We start from the raw sequence: 22,921 nt of genomic DNA on the forward strand, positions 1-22,921 counted from the left end.
GTTTAAAATGTTTTTGCTATCATATTCTAATAACATGCCAAGTTTAAAGAAATTCTATTGAACAGTTTTAATTTTGTCTATATAAAAACTCTGGAAAACGTCTAAGATACTGGTGTGGAATATGTAGAATTGACGATGTTAATGATGAACCAAAGAGGAAAGCGTCTCGCGTAAGAGCTACAAAAAAGGTTCAAAGAAGTCAAAGTAATTACCGCTTTTGTGATATAATTCAAAGTATCTATCGGCAATTCATACAGGCGACTAACCAAATTGATACCAACATTCCTCAGATCTTGTACTTGAACGTGCCAGGATGAATCACCATTTCCCATCCAAGTCATAACCTCTGGACAGCAGTTGTAGCGAGCTCTGGATCTGAAGGGAGATGTGGGTTGAGAGGTGAGGAAACAAGTGTTACAACAAGTCCACTGTGTCATCTGTTTCTGATACATTTTTGCGTTACTGCATTATTAAAACAAATCGTTTATGTTCATAAATTAAAGTGGACCAGAACACTTGAAATGTTGGATAAAATCTTCGCAGAAAAATTGTCACATTTTTATTAGAATACAGATGCAAATATTCTGATTTATACCTCAAACAACTAATATTGTTGTGGCCATCAAGTATAAGAATAATATTTTTAAAAAGACAAAAATTGCGTGTTTACTTATTTCAAACATACCGTAATCTTGAGATCGCAATCTTTCAAACAAAAAGTTTTTGAATCCTTAAGTAAGGAAATTATATAAAGTTAAAGATAAAATCTGTTAAAGCATATTTTAATTGTTCGTTATTCACACTAAAATGGGATGATATTATACAAAACTAGTTACAAAAATATTTGAATAGAAGCTTACTTACGTCTTAAATATCGAATTCAGCTTAGAAAAATAACCTCATTTGCAAATGTTCCCACGGGCATACGTTCGAAAAAAAAACGTGCATATTATTACAAATCAACAACAAAATTTCATTGTAAGAAATGTTTGAATTCTATTTTAATTTGTGCTACCTAAACAGGAAAATAAATAAATCAAACACGTCAAAATCTTAACAGTTAATTTTACGTACCTTTTTACATAAGTACATGTAGTTGATAACCATTAACCATTGGGAAGTAAAGTTAATTAAAATTATCAATTTGAAGGCCAATAAATAAAACGTGTCACATATATCAACATATTTTGTTAAAGTTAATACTTTGCCTTTCCTTTTTCTATAATGAACCTTTTTAGAACACGGTCCGTTGCTATGCAAAATCGACCGGATGTAGTATTTTTTTACGCATGCCGCAATCTGGATAGGGCAAAAGATATTTTCATAGACAATTCTGAGTCAATTGACGGTGAAAACTAAAATAAAAGTTATGAAATAGCTTTTAACTTGTGGCCAGAATTGCAATAAAAAGATATGGAAACGATGATTCCCTTGCCAACACGTCGGACCACAGACACTTGGGGTTTGGAGCTCAAAACGCCTTTAAAATCCAAATAAAATGCATATTTGTCAATCCCAGCACATGTACTGATCATATATATCAAAAAAACTTAATATAAGCCGTTTTGAACAAAATTCATATTTCAACATCTATAATTATTATAGATGTTGAAATATGAATTTTTTTCAAAACGGCTTATATTAAGTTTTTTATTTATATGATCAGTACATGTGTTTGGATTGACAAATATGCATTTTATTTGGATTTTAGAGGCGTTTTGAGCTCCAAACCCAAAGTGTCTGTGGTCCGACGCGAAAATCATTAAAATAATTGTTGTAAAAATATGGAAATCTATTTATTATCAAGAAAAATGATCTACTTTATTCTTTTTGAAATAGTTCATATAAAAACAAATACATTTTTTATATTACATATGAAATCGAAGTTAATTATCATGCTAAAAAAGGCCAGCACATGTGATAATAATACAGGTTCTTGAAAAAAGTAGGTCTTACGCAAAGTTATATTGATGTCCTTGGCAATTTATGAATTTACAAGTGTTTCCTTTTTCAATACATTTTTCATATCATTAAACATTTTTCTGTGCTATATACTAATTACAATTTAATCAATTATAAAATTGTAACTTATAGTGTTGTTCGGTCCACATAATTTTCGTCCCAAGACGATTCGTTAATATAGCTGTATTTATATTTTAGTGATAGTAAAATACAATAATTGGAAAGAATAGCAAACAACATAATACATATCCACATCGGTAGTCAAAATCAATTTGATATTTATTTCCTGGTAAATCGAAGAAATATTCCTGTATAATAAATCATACCAAATATAAGGCAGGAAACAGGAAGTTAAGCCTGGTAATTAATAATTAACTTAACTAATAAAGATGTTTCATTCTAAATAACTAAGCTCTAGCTCTTTGGTTTTTTAAAAGATTTTTTTTGAAAGTTTTTACATAATGCATATAAGGAAAATCAATAAGCCCCTTGGGCAGGGCCAATTTTGACCCAAGGGATTTTATTTGAACAAACCTGGTAGACACCCATTAGAAGATTTTTCATGCTAAATATCTTAGCTCTAGATCTTTGGTTTTTTTAATGAAGATTTTTTAAAAAGTTTTTACTATATACATGTACATATAAGGAAAATCAGCGACCCCTGGGACGGGGCCAATTTTGATCCCATGGCTTTTATTTGAACAAACTTGGTAGACACTCATTAGCTTTTAGTGTTTCTTGAAAGAAGATTTTTTTAAAGCTTTTACTATATACATATAAGGAAAATCAAAGACCCCCCAGGGCGGGGCCAATTTTGACCCCATGGTTTTTATTTGAACAATATTGGTAGACGCCCATTGGAGGATGTTTCATGCTTAATATCTAAGCTCTCGCTCCTTGGTTTGTTTTTAAAGAAGAATTTTTAAGTTTTTACTATAATCAATGATCTTCCCAGGTGTTGTCATTTGACCCAAGGGCTTTTATTTAAACAAACTTGGTAGACATTTACTAGAAGATGTTTCATGCCAAATATCTAAGCTCAGCTCTTTTTCAAAAAAGTTTTTTCTTTCGGTTGCCATGGCAATCACAGGTCTGCATGAACAAATTCTTGAACACACATTTTAAAGGTGACCTCCAAAGGAACATTCCTGTGAAGTTTGATAAAATTGGCTTAATGGTTTATGAGTAGATGTCGTTTAAAGTAAAAGTTTACGGACGGACCACGAACGGCTGGGCGAATTGTGATCACAAACGCACACCTTGTCACTTTGTGACAGGTGAGCTAAAAACAGGAAATGAATACATACAATTAAAATGATTTTGAAATAAACTTATAATAATAATGCTCTCAAAATGTAGGTCCGTACGCTATATAATCACTGCCCTTTTTAAGGTTTACATTGCTCGAATGACGTTGAGACCACTGTAATACACTTAATTCTACCGCATTTTGTGGGAACAGATCAGGGCTAGTTTAAAACCATTTATAATATTAAATTATATATTTTTAAAGAATTACAAATTTCATCCTTACTGAGAGCCCATTGATAAGTCCAGAAAAAAATGTGAAATTTTCGTTATAACTCTTGATTGCATGCGGGGATATAAATTACACAAGAAAGGGGAATAACTGAAACAGTTATAATGAGAAATGGTTCATTAAGGTTTGCTTCCCTTTGTAAAGCCGTTTTCGTACAAAATTACTTTTATCTGGGACAAAAAATATTTTAGGTTCCAGCTTTTATCTATTAATTTACAGGAACAATATATAAAAAAATATCTTGCTGCGCACATCGAATTTTCATCTCACATGTGTTGAAACTTTTTACGATGAAAGTAATCTCGCAACAGATTATATGCGTGGTGAATATTTAAAACACATGTCATTTTACCACAACGGGTGGCCATCTAGCATAAGATAATAAGGGGTTGTGAAACACTGGACCAGGAGTAAGAAGAGTGAATTCTTGTATCATAATCCTAGATCTGGCATTCTTTTCTTGAGATTTAATCTAGAAGAAGGAAATGTTAAATAGTGATAACGGTAGAATAAAAATAATAATAAAGCAAATAATATCAAATCTTCAACTTAAAATAACTTGGAATACATCGGCGATAAAGCCTATTAACGTTTTTTAGTGTTTCTATAATAAGTCCTTGTTATTAAAAGTGCGGTCTTAAGTGGTTTACATGATTGTGGAGTAGATCAGATTAAGAAAAAAGACCAAGTTGTTTCGCGTTTGGATGTTAAAATATACTAAAAAGTACACATTTTATTGAAAAAGTTGGTATAAAGTTAAAACACAAACATGTATATAACTAGATTCATGCAGATCTACATCTATTAATTATTAAAATATAACACTCGCTGACTAGATCCACATGTTACTTCCGTACTAGACTTACTTATCGCAGAGAATCTCTGTATATACAATGCTTGTTAATCTTGATCAAATTAGTGCTATCAATGAATTTAGATAACGAGAGGTCCAACAAAACTTTTTTTTAAAATATTTGAAGGCGTAGATCTATGTGCTATGTATAGTTATACAAAATAAATAAATATATAACGCGCCTTTAACACAAATATGATACAATTTTTCATCCAAAAACTTGGCTCTAACATATTTCTCGCGCTTTCACATATACATGTATCAGATTTCGTGCCACGCATGCAACTTGCTCGAGAACCAATCACATAACACGCGCCGAAATTTGCGCAGGCTATACAACTCATTTCCGTTTCCACGTTGACAATTTTTGATTGGTTTTTACAATCACGTGGACAAAATAGTGGCATTTGATTGGTTAAAAGTTGATCAGCGTCCGTATGAGGCATACACATAAAGTTGAACTAAAAAGTTACATCAGAAACATTTGTTGATTTCTTAGAATTCACACAACTTAAGAGTATTTCTGGAATAAAATCAATTGTGAAAAGGTATGATGATAAGTTAAATTACATGACACCATTCAGATATTGATCAGAATCGCGAGCAAATCGTATGAAAAACACAGCTGTCAAAACTTTGATCTTAATCATTAAACGCTTATTGATAAAATTGAAGATTTATATGTGATTATTTTGCAGAAAAATGAAGTTATACACAGCCAGTTTAGCACTTGCTTTGCTCTCTAGCAGCCTTTCATCAGCACTTCCTCCTAAAGAACACAAAGAACGTGTGCACGAACAGGTAAAGTTCTTACATTTGTTAAATTTAAAACTGAAAGAACTATTTAACAGTTTAAGACTGAAATGGATAATGACAATACTCAGGATAACAAAACTTAATTGACATTTGTCAGTTTTATTTTTTATTAATGAGTTTGCTGAAAATTATTGCAGGTGACATGCTTCCCTAGGTCATTGTTTCAACAATATGTTTTTAATGCTATTTTATATCTCTTTAAAATTCAAATCTTTGACTTTGATATAACATTTGAAAGGTATACATTCAGTGTAAAAAATTAGGATTTGAATTGACTAGGCTGGACCAATAGATTGGAATATTCACTAGCCCAAAAGACATTTCACTAGCACGATTCATTTGTTCAAAACAGTTGTTTATATTGCCTCTGAAAATAGGAAGCCTGTTCGGGCTTGTTACTGTAAAAAGTTGGTAGCCCGAGGAGAAATTTTGTAGTCAGGGGCTATGGGACTACTGCTAATTTCAAACACTGTACATTCATGCACTCAAAAGCTTTGCGTGAAATAATAAAATGGAAGGTTAAACAATTACATGATTCAATGTTTACAGTTATATATAAAGAAACATAACATGATTAAAAAAAAAGTTGGAAAATGTATGTTCAAGATTTCGAAGAGATAGAACACTAGCTATTATCAAAACTCTCTTCATCAAAAGTTTTACAATTTTCATAAAAAATTATTTCAAGAAGCTGATCATGAAAGAATCCTTTTGCTTTATTTAGAAATTAAGTGATCAAGATCATGAGAAGGAAGGTGAGCACAACAACGACTATGACCATGATGCTTTTCTTGGTCAAAAAGAAGCCAGAGATTTTGATCAACTTACACCAGAAGAAAGCAAGGAAAAACTAGGGTGTGTATACCATAATAAAGTTAATATTTGAGCCGCGTTACGACAAAACCAACGTAATGGGTTTGCGACCAGCATGGATCCAGACCAGCCTGCGCATCCGCGAAGTCTGATCAGGATCCATGCTGTTCGCTTACAGACCCTATAACAAGTAAAGAAACTGAAAGCGAACAGCATGGATCCTGATCAGACTGCGGGGATGTGCAGGCTGGTCTGGATCCATGCTGGTCGCAAATCCAATATGTTGGTTTTGTTGTGAAGCGGCTCATTTGATTTTAGCCAGATTCTTTGAGGATAAGAAGAGTAAATTATGTCATTGAAATTGTATGGATGATTTAAAGAAAATTCTCTTATACTTTGATTTTTGAATGGTGATGTACTTAGTCAGATCACGGTCGAAGATAACCAAATCACATGACTCAGCGGAGACAGTTTTCGGTAAAGTTGGTCAGACTAAAGACCATTCTATTTGTAAGACCCTGATGGATGTAATTCACTAATTGTCACGGTTCGGAACTGTTCACTTAATAGGGGAGAAGATGTGTAAGCGGCCGGATAGCTCAGTCTGTAGAGTCAAGGAACGGTATTCTGAGGGTCCCGGGTTCGAGTCCCTGTCAGGCTGCATATTTTTTCTCACCCTGTGACACAATACTTTGATTTTGGTGCTTTGTGCCATTTTATATATACCTTGTTTTAAAATGATGTACACAATTACAACAAGATTAAATAAATGTGTGTAGTTTTGTTATTATTTAAAAATTCACAATGTATCTAAGTTAAATTCTTCACAAAGTATTTTCTTGGAATCCACAAGCGTTTGCAGTGCTGCCAAAGTGATTTTATATATATTGGTTAAATGAATTTCTTTACAGAATAATTGTGGACAAAATAGACAGAAACCATGATGGTGTTGTAACTGAGGACGAGTTACAACATTGGATTCAGTATGTGCAGAAGAAATACGTCATCGAGGATACAGATAGAATGTGGAAAGAGCATAAACTGGATGATGCAGGCTTGAGCTGGGAATCGTACAGAAAAAATACTTATGGCTATGAATATGGTAAATCTTGATATCTTTTTCATTTTGTAATATCCATGGTGGTCTTTGTAATCTAAATAGATGCTTTTCACATACAAATTATTACCTCCCTTGGCTGTCATTTTAGGGGTTATTCCCTATAAGAATCTTACACCGGCTGCCGGTACAGACCGGAATATCTAGCTCGAGGGTAACTGTTTACAGCGGTAACGAGGCTCTGTCGAGTTTCCGCTAAACAGTTACCCGAGAGCTAGATATTCTCGTCTGTACCAACAGCTGGTGTTTGATTCTTTTTCTTGCATATAACATGTCAATTATTTTCGGAACAGAAATTATGAAAACTGATATTCTCATTACGCACTTTTTTTTTATAGTAGTGTATGAACATAGAACTTCATTCATAACGAAAAATGACGTCATCCTAAGAACGCGATTCATTCATAAAAGGCGCGCGTCAATGACGTCATTTAAAGCACGCGACTTGTCTTACATGGGGGATGTAAGACAGAGTTTTCTAGCACCGGTGTAAACGGTTGATAATCCTGTCTGAGATGCAAGAAAATATATTCTTGCATATCAGACAGGATAATCTACTGTTAACACCGGTGCTAGAAAAAACGCCCCATGTAAGACAAGATTATTTAGTGTTTCTCATTTCTGAAAAAGAGCCCTTCTGATAGAAAAGTTGTTTTTTAAGAAAAATCTCCAGAACTCGTAAACCATACTGTAAACTTTGTTTAAATTTTGCATACAGGTATCCTTTAAGGTATATAACTGACCTATGTTGTTAATTTTATAGTTCCTTATAGTGCCCGTTAGGGGGCTCATACCTTAAAATGATGTCATTGACACATGCTTTTTATGAATGAATCACGTTCTAAGGATGATGTAATTTCTGTTCCGAAAAAAATTGACATGTAATATTCAAGAAAAAGAATCAAACACAGGCTGTCAGTATAGAAAGGAATATCTAGCTTTTTGGTAATTGTTAAGCAGAAACTAGGCATAGCCTCTTTACCACCATAAACAGTTGCCCTCAAGCTAGATATTCCGGTCAGCAACAGCAGCCAGTGTAAGATTCTTATATATGCTAAAGATAAGATAAAAATCTCTCATAATTCTATCATCTTCAAATTCAATAAATGATTTACTTGTTATGTGAAATGAATGACTGATTTTGCAGTATTTATCACTACATTTTTACTGCATTAGTAAACCAGGAAGGGCTATTTTGACCACTGTTTGGTAATTATAAATTACCATTTGCAATGTGTAAATTATTTTCTTTGTTCACTTGACAATATTTCACTTTTTAAATACATTTTCAAAATTTCATGAAAATTAGCATAAATCTGGAGGCATGCCACTTTAAATCAAACAAAAACAGTAACACTAACATATTTCCAACATAAAAAGTAAAAATTATAGCCTTGATGATATCAATACATTGTTATGCTGATGAACCATTTAGGCTTGCTTGATGCATTATGAATTTCACAACCTGTATGGCTACTAAATTATGAATAGTTTGAGCCGCATCACAACAAAACCAACATAGTGCGTTTGCGACCAGCATGGATCCAAACCAGCCTGCGCATCCGCGCAGTCTGATCAGGATCCATGCTGTTCGCTATCAGTTTCTCAACTTGTAATAGGGTTGGTAAGCGAACAGCATGGATCTTGATCAGACTGCGCAAATGCACAGGCTGGTCTGGTTCCATGCTGGTCGTAAACCCATTATGTTGGTTTTGTTATGACACGGCTCAATTTTGTTTTATAGATCCTGAAGAGGCAGAGGATTTTAGTGAGATGGTAAACAGAGATACACGTAAATTTAAACAAGCCGACGAGAATGGCGATGGGTATCTATCTAAAGAAGAATTTGCTTCCTTCTTACATCCTGAAGAACACGAGCATATGAAAGATATTGTTGTTTTAGTAAGTTGTTATTTATTGATATGAAATAACCACCAGCTTGACTTAGTAGCACTAAATTCTTCTAAATTTGCAAAAAAAAATTTAAGAGAAAAAATTTTTAAGTTGTGAGTCTTGAAGGTTTATAAACTTTAAATCTGACTATTTAGAATCATAGGTTCATGTATGGCTTAAGCAGTTCATGCGATAATATGGATGTTTGATATTTTAAGTATTTTGGGTGCGAGTTTCTTTCATAGATATTTACTTTTTGGTGTTTTAAGGTCAATTAAGGCTACTGTAGGTCAAAGTGGCTGAGGCTTATAATAGATTTTTCTTCTCATCCTGTAGTAGGGCCATGTTTGTTGTTTTGCCAAAGCACCTTAAATCAGCATGTAACAGTGTTACCAATAGATTCTCTCCATGATTAATGATATTTTGGTTGGTTTTCCCAGTTTAACCAGGGTTATAAACAAACTTTAACAGTTACAACTTTGGTAATAAAAGGTTCAACAGGTTGAAATGTCTATCATCTTGAAGCTACATGTACAAGGCTAAGAGTTTGTTTGTACCTCTGGTGGATAAGCCTACATTTTCAGAGTTCCTGATAACATCTATATTCTTGTTTGAACTTTTCCCTGATGAATTTTGTAACAGATTTGCTCTGCTTTGCAATTGAAACTGTCCTTTCAAAGTAAAAAGGGATTTCATTCTCAAGATACAAAAATTGAGGTTCCATCAGTATAGAGCCTGGTCAGACTGCATGTTGGTAAAGGTATTCTTGTCAGTTTCTTTGAGAACTTATTTTGAATTATTTAGAAGAACTACCCATTTGTGCTTAATGCTCTTGTACTCTGTCCTGTTTTTGTTTTGTGTCCTACTGGGCTTTTTGCCGGTGGTCGTGTGTTGCTGGGTAGTGTTGCTGGGTAGTGTTGGGGGATGTGCTCATAAAATGCTGCCCTTTCTTGTAGATCTATGCTTTCATATTTTACTGCTTTAGATTTGAAAAAGGTTTTAAGAAGTTGAAGCAGTTGCCTTGCTTGTGGAAAGTATTAAACTGTACTTTTCTGTCTGCTCATTTAGACTGTACTGCACGGAATTCTCATTATCTTGATTGTGTCCAGTGGTATTGGCCGGTGATGTCAGCAAAATGATGTCATAGAATAATGTCAACATCATTGATTGACTTTGCGATATATTTTTGTGTCTAATATCTTTTGTTATAAAATTTGCATGAATTTATTAGTTGTGTATATATTCTGGTACTATTTAACAAAACTGTTTGGAAAAAATTTCAATCCGTTTTTCAACCACAATGTCCACAGTCTAACATTGTTTTATGAATAGGCAGGACTAATAGGTTCTATATGTATAATATATATGAGAAAAAAAAAATGTTTTTAATACAAACATATAATTTTGTCATTTTCAGGAAACAATGGAAGATATAGATAAAGATAAAGATGGTAAAATCAGTTTAGATGAATATATAGGTATGTGAAACAAAGTATTCACCATTTTTTAATTACTTTATCCCTGCTTATCCCACTTTAGGTCAGGTGGACAGATATTTATATTTGAGAAATGAAACTTTACAATTAGGTGAAGGTTACTAACAAAGACCCATAACTCTTGCATTTAAAGTTAAACTGAATTATCTCCCTTTTGTGAAGTAAGAAAAAAAGGTTTGTTAATACTTTGTAAACAGTGTTATCTTCTACCTTGCTGAGATTATGTAAGGGCACTGTTTTTAGACAGCTTCCATTTGTATGCAGGACTCATTTCTTTTAATAATCAAAGTGTTTCGTATTTTTATGTAACATACTGTATAAGTGGATATTTATGCGTCACAAAAAATTTTGCGAATGTCTAAAAGTGCCATTATTGTAATTGTCCTATTCACTTGTTTAATACCTTAATTATTTATATAACTGTTTGCAACATACATTGACTAGGTTTGATAAAGGACCTGATTACACATTTCTTCGACATATTTTGAAATATTCTTTTGCTATATGAATAACCTATTGTGTTATTAAGACATATATTGTTTCATTAAAACATTTCGGATTGAAAAGACCAAACTTATATAAACAAGCAATGAGAAAAAAATAATCTTAGTATCTGAACAGTCAAACTTATTCATCTAAGTTGCTGTATGAAAACTTGTTTTCAAATGATAGTTCTAAGAAAGTTTGCCTAAAAAGAAATAATTTTTGCATGCTCAAATATTTGAGAAAACATGATGTACTTTCAAATCGCAAAAATCACAAATATTTCCACGTCGCAAAATTATACAGTATTATAGAATTCTTGAGGCTATTCTGAATATTGAGGCTATTCTGAATATTGAGGCTATTCTGAATATTGAGGCTATTCTGAATATTGGGGCTATTCTGAATATTGAGTTTATTTTGAATAATTAATAGCTTAGAGTGATGAGACAACATTCACATTGTACATGTATAATGAAATGATATCCTCTTGGCTTACCACAGAACAGGAAATGATCATTTTAATATTGCTATGGTCAAGTTATGGTTGAGTACTTTTAAAAAAAGTGATCATCATTTTATGTAGAAATAAATTTTAGTGCTGTATGAATAAATCATAAAATTGACATATGCTTATACTTGTATACAAATTTTTAATGGTCTAACGGGCTATGGTATATTTTGTGGTGATGTCAAATCATTGTCTGCACTGTTTGTTATTCACTAAATACAATGTACTTATATTGAAATTTTCCCTAGAAATGACCAGTGGTTTTTTCTACTGGTATATTGAATCATGGACAAGTCAGATAATTTAAATGTACAGGGCCAAAACACCCTTTTTGGGGAAGGGGCCTCAGCCTTTTTCTTGGGGAAAATATGCATTTTTGGCATACTTTGGGAAAAAGGGTCTCAAATTTAACACAAACATAAGTTATTCATGATATTTACACTGATATTGGCCAGTATTGGACAAAGAATAAGAATTAAATTTAGTATGAAATCAGAGGAAGAATCTTTGCATGTAATGAGATAATTCTTCAAATTTGGAGGTTTAAAGGAGGAATTCCAAAATTTTGGAGTGAAAAATTCTGTATATTTTCAGTGTTTATTTGAAAATGTGTGAAATAACAAAGAGCTAGGTTCATTAATCACCAAAATTGGCCCCACCTCAGAAATTGATGAAAACCTCTCTAATAATAGTTTAAGATGTCTAATGGATAAAATTAACTTTGTTGATCGTAAATACCTAACAATGACATCACGTCATCCTTTAATTAAGGCAATCAATCAATTTAGCGAGAAAAGTCAATGTCTGGAGCTATATTGTGAATTTTGACATCATTTTGAAAAGAATAAAAACCAACCCCAACAACTAGCCTGTGAGAATTTAATCCATTTATGAACAGAAAACAATTTTCTATTCCAACACCTGGATTTGTGGTTTTCTCAAAATTTTGAAGAAATAGTCTCTCATGATAAAATGTCTGAAATTAACAAATTGCATCTACAGCGGATATATATAATGAAGAAGATGATGATGACGATGATGATGACGACGATGAAGAAGATAGTGATAAAGACGGGGTACCGGATTGGGTGGAGTCGGAGAAAGATCAATTTAAAAACTTCCGAGACAAAAACATGGACGGCTACCTCAATCTCGAGGAGGTCCGAGCTTGGGTCATACCAGAAGATTATGATAATAGTAAAGAAGAGACGAAACATTTATTCCGAGAATCGGATGTGGATAGGGTTGGTTTTATTAAGCCTTGTCTATGTACAAATCATGTTTGCACCAAAATGGGCTTTTCTTCAGACACACTTTCATTCAAAATTGAAACAAAAATTAGTTAAATGTAAACATATCTGTTTTCATTTTTATTGCACTTTGGTTTTTAAGAATTTTTTAGAGTTGAAACATTATTTAAAATTTTCCAACACTTTCAAAAATCAGATAAAATCAAAATTTACCATGAAATGAAAGTCCTTTCAAAAGACAGTCCATTTTGGTCAAATAATGAGTTTTAACAACCAGTTTCTTTGCAGTTGTAATAATATTTTATTGGTTTGTGTGCGCACTTTTAGGTGATATGTGGCCAAATAAAGACGAGGAAGAGCCTGAATGGGTAAAAGGAGAAAGAGAACAGTTCTCTAGTTATCGTGACACCAACGGCGACGGCTTCATGGACAAAGATGAAGTGAAAAACTGGATTATTCCACCAAATTATGATCATTCCGAGGCAGAGGCTAAACATTTAATCTATGAAACTGATGAAAATAAGGTTCGTTTAATTTTGACTCGGAAAATTAATGGGAAACGAGGGTTCGGAAGGAGTTAATGGTTACAGTTATAATTATCGTTAGTGGTGGTAGTAACTTGTCTGTTCTAAATTTGTTCGTTTTTTTGGTTTTTGCATGCTTTTGGAATGAAGTTTTGTTCCATGTAATTTATATATTGCTAATTTAAAAAAAAAAAAAAATACGTTTAAATGGTGCATGTATCTATGTATGGTATATTTATACTCAAGATAAAAGGCGTATCAGTTGCATGCTTTATGGTGACAGTAAAAAAAAAACATAATTCATCAAAAGAAACAAAATGGAAACTTAAATATAAGATTTGGTTTCAAATATGTGATTTTTTTTTTTTTTTTTTTTTTGAGACTGACAGAAAAGTTGGATTTGAGACCAACAGAAAAGTTTGAAATAGAAGGGTTTTTTTTGAATTTTTAGTAAAAGTGGCTATCAAAAAGTGAAAATTTCCATAAGGTGAAATAGGAAATCAACTTTCCTTTTTTTTTTCTTTTTTTTTTATAAAAAAGTTGATTTCCTATCTGGAAAATAGTTAACTGCCCACTATACATGTAAGAGAAAGTACTGTATAAGTTAACTACCCATCAAAAAAGAAAATGCTAAATTTCACGTATGCTACCTTCCCATTAGAAAGAGAGAACAATGTATAGAAAATAAATCAATATTTAAGTAAGAACAGGTGCTCTTGTAAATGTATTGATTGTTGATTGTGTGAAGAACAAAAACACATTAAGACTTGAGATTTTATCGAAATTTAAAATGACTGTCATTAGATTAAATTCAACAGTATCACATTACATGCAGCTGTTAAAATGCAAAATTGATCCACTTTTAGGATGTCAGGTGCTTAAGTAATTAGGTGTTCGTACTTAAACACAAATATTTTCCTTGTTATTCAACTTATTTGGAGTACAGTAAATTACTGTATATTTCAAAGTCTTTAATGATGTCAAATGTTTATACTTGTCAAGATTTTACTGACTTTCATACTTAAGTGTTGAATTCTGCCCCCATGTTTGGAGTCATTGATGGTCACCTGAATTTCCTTATGACATGGGTTTTTCTCACTAAATTAGGAAGAGACATAACCGCCTCCGTGGTCAAGGGGTTAGAGTCAATGACTTCTAATTCAGTTACCTCTCTGGCGTGGGTTCGAACCCCAGGAGATGCTTTGGTAGTTTAGCACTGAGGAAGGTAGTCTAGTACTGGTGTAACTCTCTAGGAACGATGGTTAGGAAACTACCCGCCTATATCATATATAACTGAAATACTGTTGGGAAAAGGTGTAAAATGAAACAAACAAACAAACAAGGAATGGACATTAGCCTCTTGATTTTGGGAGTTTTTTTTTGTTGCTAAAATTGCTCATTTCGGATGTAAAAAAGCTGTTGTAAGTTCAGATTTTTGGAAAACTGCATGATTAAAATAAAAAAAAAATCCAATGGGAACTCTATTTTATGAGGCTGTGTCGATTAAACATGTTCAATGTTGCTAGATCTTCGAGTACATGCAGGTACCACAAGTCAAAATTTGAAATACATTAGAGTAATAAGTGTTCTATAATACAAAGTCAAATTAGACCTAAAAAATCAAAAGTTATCTCCCCTTGAAATTTTCAGATTTTCATATGTCAAGGTTTCGCTTTTTACTATTTCTATAGTAACATATAAAATGAATAATGATTAGCCGATAAACTGGTGAATTTATACTATAGTGGGATTACCCTGTAATGTTTTGAATAGGTTATTCCTGACTTGCTTAAATGAACTTGTCTCTCTTCCATTTTTGGAACTTTGCATTATCAATTTTAGGGGTATCACGATGAAAATTTAAAATTGGGTCAGACAACAGTATTGCGCCGGGTCAGACTGCCTGGATGTGAAGGCTGGTTTGGCTCCCTACTGGTGGCAAAGGCTGATCACTTTCAGTCCCAGCAGGTTAAGGTTGCATTACAAAGGCAAATCGTTGCAATCAATCAATGTCTAATAAGAAAATATGATGCCCATTGATAGACATACAGTACCTTACAATTTTTTATATGCCTATTTCAAATGCCACTTTGGGAATGTAATTTTTGCTGTTTTTTGTTGTTGGTTTTTTAGCTGACAGTGAGCTTATAGGATTGTTGAATGTCTGTCGTCCATCCACATTTCGTTAACACTCTAGTGGTCACATTTTTGCCTCAATCATCATCAAACTTTGTCAGAATATTTGTCTAGGTAATTGCTTGGATGAGTTTGAACATGAGTCATCTCAGATGAAAAACTAGGTCACAGGAATTAAAAATAGAAAAATCTTGTTCACACTCGAGTGGCTACTGTTTTGATCCAAATATCCTGGAAATTAGTCTGAAAGTTTGTTTTGATGATTTCTAGGTGAAGTTTGATCATGGGTCACCTGGGGTCAAAAACTTGGTAACATCCCCAAAATATGGAAAAACCTTATTAACACTCTAGTGGTCGTTTCATTTTTGACTCGATTGTCATCAAATTTGGTCAGGATGCTTGTCTATGTAATTGCTCGGATTAGTTCAACATGGGTAACCTGCGGTCAAAACCTAGGTCACATGACCCAAATATGGAAAAACCTTTTTAACACACTTGTGGTCACATTTTTGACTCAATTGTCATCAAACTTGGTCAGGATGCTTGTCTAGTTAATTTGCTTGGATGAGTTTGAACATGGGTCATCTCTGATAAAAAACTAGGTCATAGGAGCTTATAAAATAGAAAAATCTTGGTAACTCTCTAGTGGTGACTGTTTTGATCCAAATATCCTGGAAATTGGTCTGTAAGTTTGTTTTGATGATTTCTAGGTCAATATTGAATATGGGTCACCTTGGTCAAAATCTAGGGCACACTGCCCAAATATGGAAAAAACCTTGTTCACACTGTAGTGGTTACATTTTTGACTCAATTGTCATTGAACTTGGTCAGGATGCTTGTCTTAGTAATTGCTCTAATGAGTTTGATTGGTCAGGGGAGCGATCTAGGGTCATCTTGACCCACTTGTTTTTTTTTTCATTTGCATGAAATTTGCTGCATTTTAATACCTGAAGGATAATATAGAAGTTTGACTGATAAATAAAGAATGGCTTCTTTTCTGCTTGGTAACAGCATGTTAAATCTTAAAGTTTTTAAAGCTTGTTATCGTCATTTGATAAAAAATTGTATGAAAAAGTTTTAATTTGAAAAACCAAATTTCATGACCTTTAAATGTAAAAGACATTGACCTTGAAAGTTTTATATAATAAACTATACATCCAAAAATTAAGTGATACATCATTATAAACAATTAGATAAGAATATTGTCTGATTTGTATGTTACTTTGACAATGTTATATAGTATGGGGATATTTCACATATTTTCACTTGCCGTAATGAGTTAGTGGAAACCAAATACATTCTGTACATGTATAGCCAGGGATGATCATGATGGTGTAATTTTTCTCTTTTTTCACTTTACTTTTTGTCTTCCTGTTCTTCAAAAAAAAAATTTTTTAAAATTGCATTTGCGTTATGTTTAATTTAACAAGACTCAGGTATCAAAACTCATTTTTATCTGTTTTCTGGACCATTTGGTGCTTGATAAGAAAATTTAAAAATCAACCACAATGTTTTTATACAATACTATAATTCTAGATTTTCGACAATTAAAAAATATTTTGTTGTGTGAAAAAGTTTCTTATAATAATAAAATCTCAGGAAGTTGTGTAAATGGAAAAAAACCTGCTTAGCTTGCTCATCATATTGATAACAACTTCTTCTCTTTTACAGGATGGAGTGCTCACAAAACAGGAGATTTTAGACAAATATGATATTTTTGTTGGCAGTCAAGCGACCGACTTTGGCGACGCCCTCACACGCCACGACGAATTTTAATGCCGTCCATGCCATAGGCAATTTAAACTGTAAAAACTTTTGCCAGTAAAAATACACGTGTGTAATTCACTCTATATGTACTGTATTTTATATGCATATATTTTATGTACTAAGATGCATGTTTTTAACCAGTTTCGTGTTTTGATATAACACGTGTGTAGGTTATCGTAGCATATATATGTAACAGTATTTGCTTATATGAATATGCGTGTATTTGAATTACATGAATTGTTAGTTGAGTGTTAGTTTGGACGTTAATTCAATAATTATGTATTTTTATCATCAGATATATCAATGTTGTGTAAAAAGTATGTTACTTACTCACCCGTAGGTCTGTCCACTTATAAGACGGTAGTTCTAAATGAAGGTGTTATTTTATGAATATTTCAAGGATTACCCTTAAAGCTGCATGCCTTCAGATGAGTCAAATTATTTTAAGACAATAAAACTTTGGAAAGCTTACTAAGATTGTAAGAATGGTTAAAATAAAAGATTCAAGATTCAAAAAATAATTTATATCTTATGTGCTATGAATGACTGATTTTGCAGTATTGATCACCATATTTCTACTATGTTACTACCTCTTTTTGGTAATTTATACGGATTTTAAGTACCGTTTGCAATGTGTAAATTTACTTTCTTTGTTCACTTCACCATATCTACTTTTAAATACATTTTCAAAATTTTCATGAAAATATGAATAAATGTGGAGGCATGCTGCTTTAAGATAATTTGAATTGCTGGTAAACAATAAAAAGAGAAATGTTTCTGTTTGGTACCCAGCTTCATATTCAGTGGATTCTGGTACCCTGTTTCACTGTGATGATGTTTTTGTTTTAAAGAACATGAACAGAAATTAAAAAAAATGAAATAATTTCCAGATCATGATGAAATTATGTTATTTTGGTTTTTTTCTTTTTAATATTTAGATTGATGTGTATATGTATAACAATTGCCTAAAAGTTTGTCAAAATATGTAATTTTATATCTTAACCTTAATATGGATATAGTAAAAAATGTTATTTTGTGATTACTTGCAAAGTGATTATGCTAATTGACAGTGCATTTACTATGTTATATCATGAATCAAAACAAATTGCGATATTTTTAATGAGATTGTAATTAAATTTTATGTTAGACAAAGAGTAAGGTTGGGTTATCAGTTTCAAAAGAAGCACTATGATTGGTCAGTTTTGAAAAGATTTTAAAAATCAACCAATCACAAGTTTTGATTTTAAATATGATCTCTGGCTTTAGCTTTTTATATCCGTAATCCAATTTATTTAGCCTAGGTTGAATAAATGATAGTTTTATTTCAAGCTTTCTTATATTTTATAGTTGATTGAAAAGTGCAAGGGTATTTTTATATGTGTTTTAAACAAAACAACAAGTTGTAAATTAATGATCACAAAAGCTTAAAATATTTATAATGAAATTTATTTTTAATTACAATTACTATTTTTGTGTATTTTTTTTTTTATTTTCTACAGTAAAAATTTGAATGAATCTTGACTGATTGGCATGTGTTTTTAATTGATTTTAATTCTAATGGGAAAATGTACGGGAAAAAAATCCAGTAATAATAGCCATTTTCAATGAAAACCTGTGATTTTATGTAACAAAAAGGTTATAAAATGTTTCACACGTAATAATAATAATATTTTTTGTTGTATTTTTTATGTCAGGAATATATGAATATGAAATAAGTTTTACACTATTGTATTGCTTGGAAATACTCAAAATATTATTATCTAGGAATTAATGATAATTTTTTTAGGTTGTACTACACAGTGATACAGTGTATTACTTGTATTGTAACAGGGGTACATAATTCAGAACACCCCTTATGGTTATGAAATTTGGGGCTGTGATGCAAAAAAACGGTACATCAAAAAAAAAAAGAGTACAACTCTTTTGGAATAAAGGACATATAACTGTGAAATGTGAAACTACATGTATAAGAATGATTGAGTGAAAGATTTGTTCATAGTTTAAGCATAATACCACTAAGTATATGTACTTTTTATGAAAAAAATTGTTTTTGTATGTATTAGAAATTGAACAAACTATCAGATATATGTGTATATAAATATACTGTCATGTGTGAAAATGGCGTCAGTTTTTACTTGGCTGTTTATAAAAAGGAGGAAAGAGTGAGAGAATTCTTTGGTCACAAATAATAAAAACATGAATTTTCATATATTTTTTAATGCCATATATATAGATAAAGAGATATGTTTCTCTAGAAGTACTGCTACATTGTTTAAACATAGACCTCAAAAATTTAGTATATTAGTGCTGCTATTATTTTGTTGGTAGATTTTGTATTGTTAGAATAGCATGTTTATGTTTGTTTGTAAGAAGTAGTACAAGCTTTGCTAAGTAGGTTTATTATTTTTGTCTGAGATGTTTGTTTTTTTTGCTGCTGATGTAGAAGTTTGCATACACATGTAGCAACCATTTATTGTTTATGATTGTGTTCAAGTTATTAAAATTTGAACCATTTAGAACCAGTCAGATTATGCGCATTTTTCATTGGTTAAATTCAAAATCATTGTTTCAAATTGTCCAATCGGATACAGCAAGAGATCGTGACGGGTTTATTAATTGATTACCATTTAGGCAGGTTGTCTAAAGAAGTTGAATTTGAGTTTGTAAACCAGTCTGTAAATGCCATCTTGTCATTGGTCACTTTAGTAAAAATGAAAGTTGATTTACCAATCAAATGTAAGCAGGATTTAGACTGGTTTTGTGATTCAAATTTGTTTTACTTGTGTTATATCTGTGTTAACATTTTGTTAAGTATTTAGCCTTAGGTGCCAAATGTTTTCATAAACTTGTATGTATTAGTGAAAAGTAGAGACTTTGTGCAAAAAAATAGGCCTTTTTCGTGCTAGTGACCTGAAAATGAAAGGTCAAAGTCATCTTATTTGAGGACAATCAATGTGAACCTCTATTATGTCAGGAAAATAGGCCCTATTTTTCTCTGATGTCTTGTGTGGCATAGATATCTGTTTTAGAAGAGATTGTAGTGAGTTTTTTTTTTTAAAGAATGAAAACATGGGTTTTAATGATTTTTACATAAAAAAAACTCAAAAAAACTTGAATGCCTTTGTGTAAAATATAAGCAGAAAGAGAAAGAGATACTAGTCTTTAAATGAAAATCTTGATGCATAATTGTTTTCAATATTTCAATTTGGTAGTTTACTTATTTTAAGAATCCCTACCATATTTCTTTAAGTTACACCAGTACTGTGGTTTAGAATCCTGACAGGGAACTTTGGGATTCTTTCATGTGAGGAAGCTATCCAGCTAGCTTAGGGAATGTCAGTGATTCTACTCTGGTGCCCGGTCGGACCACACACACAGATAAATTATAAATAATAGCAAAAAATTTGGAAAAAAATCAAAATATTATAGGTAAAAATAGAAAGAAGAAACATAAATACAAAAATATCTTTTGAAAATTAAAATAGATCTTACATCTAAACTGTTATTCTGGGTAGTTTTAAGAAATCAGAGTAGAAGAACGATGGTATAAAAAAGCAATAGTTAAATCTTTTCTTCCATGTTTTTCATTAAATTTTAAAGTATTAGCCGACATATCATTAGGAGAAATGCTACTGACTAGTCAAAAGATTGTCTTTAAAGGGACAGTGTCATAAACCTGTAATCATCTTAATTATACAACAATTCGAGGGTTGACTGCAAAACTGCAGTTGTTTACATGATTTAAAGAAGGACTTACAACAGTTTTGTGGTACACCCTTAAGCCATATACTAACCATTTATATATCGCTATAATCATTAATGCTTGTCTGTTTGGAAGAAAAAGTTGAGCCATTATGATCGCTGCAGTGGCGGCGTTGTGCAAAAAATTTAATGTAGCAAGTTTATAGGTATTTATGAAATTTGGAATACTAGCTTACCAGAGGCAGTTGTTACACAAGGGGCATAATTCTTTAAGCCATATTTTTGTAGTGATGCCCCTTTTTAAATCAATTTTTTTCTCAAAATTTGGTTATTTTAACAGACGAGCGTTAACACAGTATGCGCTGCTTTTGTTTTGTTTTAATTTTTAATGTTTATTTTTTTTCCATTTTGATGAATTCATTTTTTCATGAGTTTAAAGATAGAACCCATAAGAGATACATAAAACCACGATGTGATTGAAGCTAATTTTTCTTGCACTCCCCTGTGAAGAAAAGAAAACTGCCTTGAAATTGGTAAATTTACAAGATTTTTAGATTTATTGTGAAGTTAGGACCTAATATGCAAACAATCATAATTTTGCACTTTGGTGTTGCTCAAATATTGACATCTGACAAGGAGATTTTTGTTAATTCAAAAAAAAAAAAAGTATAAAAGAATAGTGGATAAGATATGGTTTTGTTCGATACTGCAGATATAGGCCTATATATGTATTTTTTTTTTGCACAGGGGAGTGTGAGAATAAGTTTAGAATAAAATGGTGCTGATCATGTATGCCATCAGATATTTTACATTTTTTCTATCAATATACAAATGTAGTTGGATATAAAATCTCTCTGTCTCTCTCTCTCTGTCTTGTTCAGCTTGGTTCAAATTGTAAAAAATTGTTGGGATGGACTCTTTAATATATACTTACCTCCCACACAACTTATTGCTTATTATGTTAAAGTTACCTGAACAATCAGTTGACTGTAATCTACATGGTTATTGACTTAATTAAGAAACAAAAAATTACACAAATTCTAGGACTCAGATTGTCCCATTTTTTGCCACCATAAGACTTGCGAGTTACGTCTTCGAATTTCCAAATTTATGTTTTGAAAATTTTCATTTTAATGTTAGAAATGTTAGTTGTTTTTATGCAGATATTATTTTAAAAAAAATCTGGAAAAGCCTTCTGTAATGATATACAAATAGCAAAACAAGACTTGGTTAACTTTCTTTGAAAAGAATAGCAATCATCATGTACTCATAGTCCATGTACAATTACTGTATTAAATCCTATAGAAAACAGGTCTCTTTTCATGTTAATGTCCCATCTCATTGAAATATATATATTCCTCTGCCATTTGATATGTTTTTTTATTGAAAAATAAACTCTGTTTACAATTTTCGAAGGTGTTTTTGTCTTCTTTTTTGTGAATTTGAAATATTACAAAGATGTCGTATTGGAGTTTGAAGTTGTATTCTTGAAGTCAATATTCATGATATGCTCATGCCATGAAACATATAAACTTCAACCTGTCCGTATTTATGGTGTGCACAAAATTGTACCGCAAAATCATGGGGCACTAATTTTCGTGGATAGGTAATTGAATTCACAGTATACTTTAAGTCTGGTCAACAAGTGCTGCATGCATGATTTGATTTCAAAATAAATCGGTACACATGACCACATTAAGGAGGCAATCAATGTGTCAATGCAGGACCCAGGTCCGGAACTTAAAGGTCAAGGTCACAGCAAAGGATTGTACCTAATGTTACTGTCCTAAAGTGTCATTTGAAACTCGAGTTTGTGCCCAATCTATTAATAATTTCTGCATGCTTGATGAGATTTTAACTGATTTTAACTGATACCGATGATCAACATAGGTAGCTGATATGTCGTGTGCAAGACACGACCCCTAGCTCAAGGTCACAGCAAGGGATGGAACTTTTGTGTTTTTCATATACATTGTAGAGTTTGTGTGAGAGCAGTAATTTCTGCATGCTTGATGGGGTTTTCAAAATAAATTGGTACACATGATCATCATAAGACGG

At 32.0% G+C, this 22,921-nt stretch overlaps 1 protein-coding gene across 2 annotated transcripts; it reads left to right on the forward strand.

Annotated features, from left to right (window-relative positions):
- Positions 1-4,751: 4,751 nt before the first annotated feature.
- Positions 4,752-22,274, forward strand: LOC132721666 (calumenin-B-like). Of its 2 annotated transcripts, XM_060706006.1 has the most exons (9): positions 4,752-4,903; positions 5,054-5,156; positions 5,896-6,026; positions 6,896-7,086; positions 8,846-9,003; positions 10,412-10,472; positions 12,487-12,732; positions 13,062-13,258; positions 17,066-22,274. In XM_060706006.1, exons 2-9 carry the CDS (start codon positions 5,058-5,060, stop codon positions 17,168-17,170), a joined length of 1,188 nt encoding a protein of 395 aa, XP_060561989.1. In that variant the 5' UTR covers positions 4,752-4,903; positions 5,054-5,057; the 3' UTR covers positions 17,171-22,274. The 2 variants fall into 2 exon arrangements, with proteins under 2 accessions (XP_060561989.1, XP_060561988.1); XM_060706005.1 differs by lacking the exon at positions 13,062-13,258 and having other exon boundaries at positions 12,487-12,728.
- Positions 22,275-22,921: the final 647 nt, after the last annotated feature.

The sequence above is a fragment of the Ruditapes philippinarum genome, unplaced genomic scaffold (assembly GCF_026571515.1).
Source record: "Ruditapes philippinarum isolate M1 unplaced genomic scaffold, ASM2657151v2 ctg881_1_1_1_1, whole genome shotgun sequence".
Taxonomy (NCBI): Eukaryota; Metazoa; Mollusca; class Bivalvia; order Venerida; family Veneridae; genus Ruditapes; species Ruditapes philippinarum.